The 10,462-nt window shown below is 36.4% G+C and overlaps 2 protein-coding genes across 2 annotated transcripts; one reads left to right on the top strand and one right to left on the bottom strand.

The window, feature by feature from the left end:
- The first annotated feature begins 1,987 nt into the window (after positions 1-1,987).
- On the top strand, positions 1,988-6,501 carry VPS2.1 (SNF7 family protein). The gene is made up of 5 exons (XM_010275642.2): positions 1,988-2,304; positions 3,187-3,317; positions 4,523-4,627; positions 5,832-6,092; positions 6,232-6,501. The coding sequence occupies exons 1-5, from the start codon at positions 2,268-2,270 to the stop codon at positions 6,367-6,369; spliced, it is 672 nt and encodes a 223-aa protein (XP_010273944.1). The 5' UTR covers positions 1,988-2,267; the 3' UTR covers positions 6,370-6,501.
- Positions 6,502-9,848: 3,347 nt separating this feature from the next.
- Positions 9,849-10,385, bottom strand: LOC104609350 (RING-H2 finger protein ATL1-like). Its single transcript, XM_010275641.3, has one exon. It carries the CDS (start codon positions 10,383-10,385, stop codon positions 9,849-9,851), a length of 537 nt encoding a protein of 178 aa, XP_010273943.1.
- Positions 10,386-10,462: the final 77 nt, after the last annotated feature.

Below are 10,462 nucleotides of genomic sequence, written 5' to 3'. Positions count from 1 at the left end.
AAGATTTTGGCACCACCGTGTCCGTGATATTATTGTGTCAATGGAGTTGGGAGTTTAAGAATTAAGAGCCATTTTGATAACGCTTTGAAGTGGCTGAACTTATTTAAAGAATGACAACTACATCTACATGGGGCCTCCGACCCATTTAAAATTGGATAAATGCTCTCCCCAACCCTAACCGGACCTCACTCGATCCCCACATCAGCGAGTTGATGCCTGTTCTTGTTTCAGATTCAGAAGACTGATCAGGATATATTAGAAAGATAAAATATCAATATCGGCACTTTAACCTGTATTTAATCGAACTTTGGATTCAACTTCTGAAATTGTAACAACAACAACAGGGATTGAAAGTTGTTGCAGCAGAAGAAGGACTATTGTTCAAATCACAAAATCTCTCTCATGCTTTCATGCACTCTCCAAGAGAAAATGCCTTTGCTGTGTCATATCAAAGAATGAAAATATAAACGCAACAATATTTTTACTTTACATACACATAAACCATCTGTCATACATGTGATATTTATGATCATCCCGGTTATGGTCAGACTGAGGGTGGATGTGCTTAGCAGTTAGCCCATTTGGCTCAGTTTCTTTCTCCTAACGACCCTTGGTCGTCTGCATTCTGCATACACGAAGAAACATATAGCATCCGGAGAGAAAATCCATTCATGATTTTTAACATTATAAGTAGGTTGCAGAGAGGGATCAGGATGAGTTAAGGCCTGCTTCTGCCTACGTCTTAAACAGCCCGCCCAAATGGGCCTGTCCTAGCGTTGGAAAAACTAAAGAAATCCCGGCCCACTTTTATAGTAGTGGAATAGGGCCCAAGATCGATCTACCCATTAATTGCTGGCAAAATCAATCTGAGCCAGCCCAATGGGTTGTTCATTATCCACTAAAACTAAAGGACTCTACTTTCTCTCTCTCCATCGTGTACATAGAAAAATTTGTCCCAATTGGTCGGTCCAGCCCCCTTATGAGTTGCATATCAGGGTCCATTGGGGCAGTCTAATTTAGCTTAGGCCAATCCATTTCAATAGCAGTTTGTGAGGAGGCACATCTCCAGCCTATGGTCCCCACAGCTCATCCAAGAAAGACCAATAAGCCGATAGGCTATAAAATCTTATTGGCCCATCCTAGCCCATTTGCACCTCTTATATCACATGTGAGCTCTAGTGAGTAGTACTAGTTCATGAACTACTCTCTCTTGATAAACTCAATATTGGAGACTGCTTAGAAAGATAAAAAAAAAATAATAACAATAATAAAAGTAAAAAGTAAAAGCTTGAGCTTACTTGCTGTTAGGAATGGCAACGAAATGAGACAGGGACGAGAGCCAACGAGGATAGGGATTTCCCCATCCCACAGGGATCTCCATTCCCCACCAAATGTGTTTTTAATGATATCAAATTCATTCTATTTTTTATTTATATTTTATTAAAAAATTAAAATAAAATATATTCAACTATATTTTTTAAAGATATTAACATAAATTCATTGATTAATTCATGATAAAAACATAAATACTCAACAAAGAGTGTTCTCTCCACAGGATGGATCAGGGGACCCTTGGGGCAGGGAGTGCTCTCCCATCCCAACCAATACAAAAGAAGATTTCTCCATCCCATCCCTGATCCCTGTGGGGAGAAAATCATCCCTCTCTGTCTGTCCCCAATCCACAAAACTGGGAAAATTACCATTCCTATCCTACCGTTGATATTCGGTAAGATTACAAAACGGAGTCATCAGTCATGGATATCGGAAGATCCGTGACTCCCGAGCTGAAATTGAAAGGCTTAACGGGTCGAATCCAAAATTCCAAATGCGCGGGCAAGGTGGGTCCAACTGTATTTTCCACGTGTCAATAAAGACTAGAGCCACTGAGGACTGAGCCCGGCAGCCAGCCACCCAAACACAAACAGGAAACAGCCCAGGCTGCTGTTTTTAGGGTTTTTATAGCAAACAGCCAAACAGCTAAAGATTTCCCTTCCGGGTTCTGTTTTTCCCTCAGGCTTCAGCTACGACTTTACGAGTACGATGCCGCTTAACAAGTTAACAACTAATAACAAATAAAACAAAAGAAAGTCGGGTGATGGAAGCAACCTTCTCTGATTTTAAAAGACGATGATTATGTGTTGGATAAGAGAAAGAGGGAAAGAGGGAGATACAAAGAGAGCTTTGCTGCATAGCGCATACGATCGTACCAGAACGATATTTTCATTGCAGTTGGGCACGTTATAGCATCGCTACTTCGCTAGAACAAGATGAGTTTCCTGTTTGGCAAGAGGAAAACCCCCGCAGGTATATGTTTCGATTGTGCTATACTTGGTTTCTTTTTTTATATTTTATTATTTGGCTTGAATGTTCATTCTCAATCCATTTTTCACAACTTTTTTCGGTTAAAATTTCTGTAATTTTAGCTCATACATATTTTAAATCAAGAGGGCCCCTTTGAACTGAATTACAGAGAAATTTTAATCATCGCTAGGATCAAAGGGCATTAAAGCGATCAAGTTCGATATTTTATCAATTACGCCAACGAAACTTAGGGTTTCCAGTTTCCTAAACCACATTTATTTTTTCTTTCGGTTTATTTATATGTATAAAGTTTTGATAGAACTTTTATGCTAATTATCATAAGTTTCAAAAGGACTTTATGAGGCTAACCAAAGTAATCGTGGTCAAATCTAGTCTTTTTTTTTTTTTTTTGAAGCCAGTGGTGGTCAAATTTAGTCAAACTTTGGTATATCGTATTTTTCTGTCGCTTTTCTTCTACAATTAGATTCCTGAGTATGATAAACCATACATTGTATTTATGCAAAATCTTGCACAATACGATATTCTATCATTGGGTTACACGATTTTGTGATCCAATAATTGTTAAACATAAAAACGGAAAAGATATTCTAATGCTGTAAAATGAACTCTAGATCATGTTGGTAGATTAGAGCATGATTTTTACTCAAATTTTGTAGGAGGTAATTTATTGTAAAATGTAAAGCGACAACCAGACACTTAATAAGACTATAGAGTCAATTGGGCATTTGCTTGATCAACTACATGGAGGTCCACGAGAATCTAGATCATTACTTTGATTCATCCTTGCTATTCTTGTTTCAGTTCCTGCCTAGACGTGAGATAGTCACCTACATGAGCACCTTTAATAATGGTTGTATTTTGTAGAGCTTCTGCGGGAAAATAAGAGGATGCTAGACAAATCCATTAGAGAAATTGAAAGGGAGAGACAAGGGCTGCAATCACAAGAGAAGAAGCTTATTGTGGAGATAAAGAAAAGTGCCAAGCAAGGACAGATGGTGCATTATTCTTTCCAACCTATTTATTTTTAATGCTTTATCCAATTATCAATTCATTTTTATAGCAGTTTGATCGCGCATATGATCTGTCTACAGTTTGGCACAGCAGCCCTAAGTCATTCATCATTCCATCCAACTTTGCTTGGGCTTCTATCTTATCCATCATTTCATCATTTGTTCTATCTATTGAAATATATTGGATTTTCTTCTTGGTTGGGTTCTCAAAATCCTTTTCATGTTGTTATTTCCAGGTACTATTTTTTTATATTTTATATGTAATAAATCGTGTGGTTATGATGCTGTTGGAAGGTAGAGGATTGATCATGTCTTGCACAGAGAACACCAGTGAAGAGTAATATGATGCAAATGGAGGGTTCTGAAAGAGCTAGAGGAAGGATGAAAGGATGTGGGTTTAAGTAGTGAAGCAAAGATTTGAAAGCAAATAACTTAACAGAGGATGTGGTCCCTTATGAAATGAAATGGTGAAACATAATTGGTCATTGGCCATAAATAAATATGAAGGCATTTCGGCTGCTGACTTGAAAGGGAATCTATTTGAGAGCCTTCAATATTCTCCTTGAGGCCCCTTGCCCCATTGGAAGCATTTCCATTCTCCCTCTTGTAGAGGGATAAATCAGACTTAAGTTTGATTTGACTTGAGGCTTAGTTGAGTTGGTTTCATTTGATTTAAGTTGATTTATGCTTGGTACTTATTTAAATCAGAGTTTTTTTTAAGGAAATGGACAATGTTCCAATGGGTGACTAAATAAGGAAAAGTAGAATAAATGGTTTTGTCATATGTGAAAACAAAGACAACGATATCACTGATGAGGATGATTGATATTCTGAGTTTTCTTTTGTTTCCTCATTTTCTTGTCATGAATATGTTTATTTTCTATGTTTTGATATGAAGCTTATACTTATTTGATAAATATTATTAGTAATCATTAGTGAAAGATGATTGCTGATTTCTATGAAATCTAGGGAACTACTCTAGGATTCAGGTTCTCATTTAAAAAATTTATTGCCTAGGTGGCATTTAGGTGGGTGCCTAGGCAACAAGGTGCTCCCGTCACTTAGCATTGCCTTAGAATGTGCAGTAGAATATGTGAGTAGTGTGATACTGTGATTAAGGACCAAATGGGAAAAGCTTCATGGCCATCTGAACCAAATATTTGCTGATATTGAGGTCTTTTCTTTTTCAGGGAGCTGTGAAAATAATGGCAAAAGACCTTATTAGAACGCGGCATCAAATTGAAAAGTTTTATAAGCTTAAGTCGCAACTTCAAGGTGTTGCTCTTCGAATTCAGGTAAATTTGGCACATATTGTTTTTTTCTATTGCAAGTTATAAAGTATCTTCCTGGGATTTATCATCTTTCCTTGCCTTTTAGTTTCCTACTTATTATTGTCCGCTTCTTATTTTTTATTTTATTGCACTTGGTGACTGGATATAGTAAGCAATATGATGTCTGTGGATTGCTAATTGTTTATGATGTCAATGTATAGCTGTTAAGTATGGTTTCTTCCCTGGAATGATATGACTAGGTAAGTTACATTCTTTTGGTAATACACCCAAATTAGAAAAGAAAGGTTAATTCTCATGGGTCCCTAGTAGGTGTGGTTAAACCATCCACTTCCAGAATCCTTCATAATTGAATTAAATTTCTACTTTAGTGCCTACTTTCCCCCACTAATAGAAGCCGCTGATGTTCAGATCTGCTTTATCCACCTATGGTGTTTGCTGGAGAATTAACAGCAACACTGAAAGAAACAGGAAGAGCACAATTTGAATATCATTGGAAGAACAGGAAAGAGCTTATAACTGGGATTACAAAATGATTTTTGAATTCTTTTGTTTAAGATTGCTGAATGAATTTGATGAGGTAGAAGGAAAGGTTCACTTGTACCATAAATAGACAAAAATAATACTGCTGGATTTTTATCGTACTCAGGCAGCTTTAAGGTTAGAGCTTCTGTTGTTTGGTCCTCGCACAACTGATATGACTCACATTACAAGCCAAGTTTTTTCTAAAAAAATTATACATATAAAAATATTTTTTATTTTACAAACAACAAATAAGAATTATAAAAATTATTTACTATTATACATAAAAAATAAAATTATTATTATATATATAATAATAATTATTTATTTATTATACTAAGCTCATGAGCCGAGCTCGAATAGCTCATGAGAAGCTCGGCTCGTGGCCACCCCTAATAAGTCTATTGGCCTGGATCTAGAATTTCTTTACCAGCTTTAGACTTGGAAAGAACTTTGTTAGTAGAGAGATGCTTGTTTATGTTTAGAGCAACTTCTAACTTAAGAAGCATTAGTTCCTTAACACAAAGAGGTGCAGTGACTGCTTAGCAAATGCGCCACCCTACATTGGTCTCTTAGGGGCTTCTACATGTTTTAGTTGCTTTTACTAGGCACACAAATACTAGTTACAGGAAGTTTCAATAAACTATCCCTGTCATGTTTGAAAGTTTACATGTATGAAAATTTTCAGACATTGAAATCAACACAAGCAATGGGGGAGGCCATGAAAGGTGTTACAAAGGCAATGGGGCAGATGAATAGACAGATGAACTTGCCATCGTTGCAGAAAATAATGCAAGAATTTGAAAGGCAAAATGAGAAGATGGAAATGGTAACAGAGGTAATGGGAGAAGCCATTGATGATGCTTTGGAAGGGGATGAGGAAGAGGAAGAATCAGACGAGCTTGTGAATCAGGTGCTTGATGAAATAGGAATTGACATCAATTCAGAGGTATGTCTTTCATTTCACTTGTTTCTTTGTTTCTATGGTGAATATGGGCAGAATGGTTTTCTTTTATGTCAAGTGTACCTAAGTGACAAATAATGATAATAATTTTTTTCTCTCTCTTTTGTATCTAATTTATGTACAGTTATTGAATGCCCCCTCAGCAGCAGTGGCTGCACCAGCTGCAAAGACTAAAGTTGCCCAAGCTGAATCAACAGGCAACGAGGATAGTGGGATAGATGATGAGCTACAGGCAAGGTTAGACAATTTAAGAAGAATGTAAGTGTTATCCTCATTATGAAAGAAGCACGAGCTCTACTGTGAAATGAGAATATAAAGTCTCTTGTAATATGAGTGAAATTATGTCTGATTATGCAGATTTTGAAAGTTTTCCCCTTTAAGTTCTCTTTGTTCAGTCTTTGACCATGCATGCATTTATGCATGTAAACACTGGTACAAGTTGACATGCTTTGTTTGAAGGACTAGGAAAAGACAAACAGAGATGTTTAATCTGGAAAGAGGATGTGTCATTGGCCTAAACTGGGACGGTGTATCAAACCCCATATGATGGATCTGTTCATGTTATCGCATTAGGTCAATTACAAGGTCCACTAGGTAGCCAACAGCCTATCCAAAAATCAAAATCAATGGTTTTACAGATGCAGAAGTCCAGGGCGATGCGCTTGAACTTCTAGTTGCGTGAGGTGTAAGCCTCTAGGTGTGATGTATTACCATTTTTTAAGAAAAACACCAAAGCATTACTGAGGAAAGTATACAGGTAAAGCACATAAACGAATAATGATCAGACAGAAAGGAAGGAGTTGAAAATATTAGGAGCAGGATGTTAGTCATACTCTCGTTATAAGGATTTGAGAGGTTAGGGGCCGTCCGCATAGCATTCTAAAATTTGGTTGGGATTCTGAAATTCAGAGTTGAATTTATGACCACGTGTAATTCATGTGAAGTAAAAATGCCAGAACCTGGTTGCAGGTGGTTTCTAGTTATGTCCAGATTATAGAATTTTTTTTGGGGACAAAACAAGAAAAGACCAAGAAACCACTAAAACAAATAAAACGAAGTTCACCCGAATATGTATCATCATCACCAGAAGGATTAGCGACTTAGCGTAACCACAATAAGCCAATCAATGGGCCGCTGCATTGGCTTTTCTATATAACAACGGGAGTAGTAAACGTTGAGACCAAAGACCCGGTGTAAAACTCATAACAATTCTCAATAATCGATCTGAAACTCCAAGCTGGAACAACAATATCCTAGAGGGAGTCACATTCTCCATTACCTTTTGATTTTTTATAACAGAATCAACAGAAGCAGATCACTTGGGAAATGGATGGGCTACCTTCCCCACTGATAAAAACTCCAAATATGTTGTTTGGCTTTTTTACCTAACAGGACAAGGAGGGGAGATACAAGTCCCTATTTTTAAACACTTGATTATTTCGGTTTTTCCAAATATGCCACAAGATCAAGATTGGGGCAACGAATACGGCAGATGCTTTACCGTCTTATAAAAAGAAAAAGAATTGATGATAGAATGTACGTGTAAAATCCAAAACATGACCAGTTATTATGATTAGAATACGCACAAAATTGAGTTGTAGAGCTGAGCTGCGCTGCGCTGCAACCTGCAACTGCCATGCCCACATATATTAGAAAGTCAGCGTGATGTAACCTAACCTCAGTAGAAAGTAGAAAGTAGAAACAAGAGGAGCGAACTTCTTGGTCCATTTGATCTGATCCAATAAAAGGTCAGTTTGGGTCTGGTTCAGGTAAACCACTAATCTTTATCTGTTATCCGATTCCAAATGGGTTTGGTAGTGTGACACTGAAGCAAAGTCAGCTTTTAGTATCATAAAGAGTATTGAACATAGGATTTTAATATATATATATATATATATATATATATATATATATATATATATATATTGGGATACACTTAGGACAAGAGTATGATATCCACGAACACACACACGTTAGAAATTCTTATAAGTTATAATTCCCATGAATGAATACATAAATAACACTAACAAATAAATGAATAAATGCATGGATACACTTACTAAACCAGTGTAGAACTTATTAATACTTAGAAACACTGATTTCAATAATCAATTAAGACTTTATTTTCTCTACAAGTGAAATTATACAGATACCCCAGCATTCCACCTGTACCACATGTGGGTCCCTTCAAATCAAATACTGCATAGTGCATATCTTATGTTACTTTAAATCTTTTGGTTGATACAAAGGTGGTCCAGGCTTGAATTTGAAGTTTGAAGCAAGTAAAGGTTGTTTGTGTTAGGCTTAGGCTCCATCAGATTATTTTATTAATTTAGTGTTATAATTGATATTATTATTAGATGTTTTTTTATTAAATAAAGTCTTATCTGCGTGAGTATATATGAATCCAATAGGTTGTATTGGTTTACCCACTAACCACCCACCCTGAGTTTGACAAGATAAATGAGTCACTGCACCCTGCCCTCCCCTCCCCTCCAATAATCTGATTTATATCCCAGTGTCCATGTATAGGGTTATTATTATTATTATTTTGGAAGAGGGGGCTAAATCATCAAGTTGGATCTTGGGGAACCGGCTTTATCTCGTCTTTAGGACACGTGGATATGCTCATAAGGACAAAACCCTAGTTCAAAACTTAAAAATAGAATTTTTGGTTATTTTAATCAATAAACTGGTATCATAAAAGTGGTAACCAATCAGCTTGTATTTATCAAAATTTATCTGTGCATTTATTTCCAGAAGCACAGATTTCCCTAAATCAAAATATTTAAAATTTTGGCCACATTAAACTGTAACTTACCGAAATATGGCTGCAAATATTTTGTTTGTCTGAATTTGACTTCAAATTCAATCAGGTTAAGGGTGATCCAAATTGGATTCTTTTATAATTGAATTAACGCAAAATGTATAGTGCATATGCTACATCATGCAACAATAGACATGATTGGTTTAATGTAATGGCAAGTACATTTTATGAAATATAAACGAATGAAAAGTAAATTAATATAATTGGTTGAAATCTAGATTTAATGTACAACCAATATTAATGAATTTATCAAGAATCGAACTCTTGAATCAAATATGGCTAGACCCCTATTTAAACCAATTCCATCTGATATAAACGTATATACTTAAAATCTATGTTCTTTTTTTTTTTTTTTTGATAATAGAGTAAAATATGGACTACATAAAATTTATGTTCTATCTATTAATAAAGTTGGTTTAAATATTGTGATTTTAACAAGGGTCATTGATCAATTTTTCATAAATTTGTTTTAAACATATTTTGTTCGTGATATACAATATTTAAAGTTAAGTCATTTTATTAATAATATATAACATTTTGATCATTTTCGTTCCGATCGAATTTGATTCAATATCGGGTATAAATTTTAAGGATAAGATTTGATTTGAATCAGAATATAAATGAAAGTAAATTTGAATCGACCTTATGTCTGATTTGATCCCATCCCGTTTGCAGCCTATACCGAAACTGAATTTTCAGCAAAATTTAGAATCGAAGAATTTCATTTTCCAATATCCAAAAAAAAACCACACACACACACAAAAACAATGTTTGATCAGTTTGCCTTATGAAGGAAAAGAATTAATAATCACTCCGTCAAAGATCCACATACACCATAAATTATTTTACAGAAGGAAACTATACATGAACAAGATGGACAAAAGAAGAAGAGAAGAAAGGAACTCAAGAGTCAATCAGACTGGGCTGGCGGAATTCGGCGAACTTTGTCGGGACTCCTCTGTCAATAATCTCCGGGGATAAGAAACCGGCAGCTCGAGGGCGGTGCGACAAAGTGGGCAATTGGAGTGAGAGTAGAGCCACATATCTATACAAGGAGCATGGAACAAGTGCTTACACAGACACAGCTGCCGAACATCTTCGCCATCTTCGAAAACTGACAAGCACACCGAGCATTCAGTGTCGGAAGCAGCAGCTGGTTCACCCTTCTCCCCTTTCTGGTACTTGAATGTTGAAATTAAGCCATTGTAGTAGTAGTAGTAAGGGTTCTGGAAAGTCTGGCTTGTTTCTTGGGGTGGTTGGCTCTGGTGCGATGATCTCCAGAAACGCAGTTGTGTACAGCATCCCATGATGAATAAGTTGTATGCCACGAGAACCACGGCAGCCGATCCGATCACCACTAGGCTGTAGTAGAACGGGACCAAGTTGGTTTTCTGATAAAGTGTGGGAGGGGAAGAAGATGCCATTAAAGGGCTTAGAGCAGTTTCCTCCATATTCGATCAGATTTCAGAATTCAGAGGCCTGCTGGCCTGAAGCTTAAAGAGGTGTTTAAGATGGTGACTAATAATGA

Source organism: Nelumbo nucifera, chromosome 6, assembly GCF_055504915.1.
Source record: "Nelumbo nucifera cultivar China Antique chromosome 6, China Antique-T2T, whole genome shotgun sequence".
NCBI classification, from domain to species: Eukaryota; Viridiplantae; Streptophyta; class Magnoliopsida; order Proteales; family Nelumbonaceae; genus Nelumbo; species Nelumbo nucifera.
Note: the sequence above shows the minus strand (reverse complement) of the source record. Positions and strands in the feature narration are given on the sequence as shown.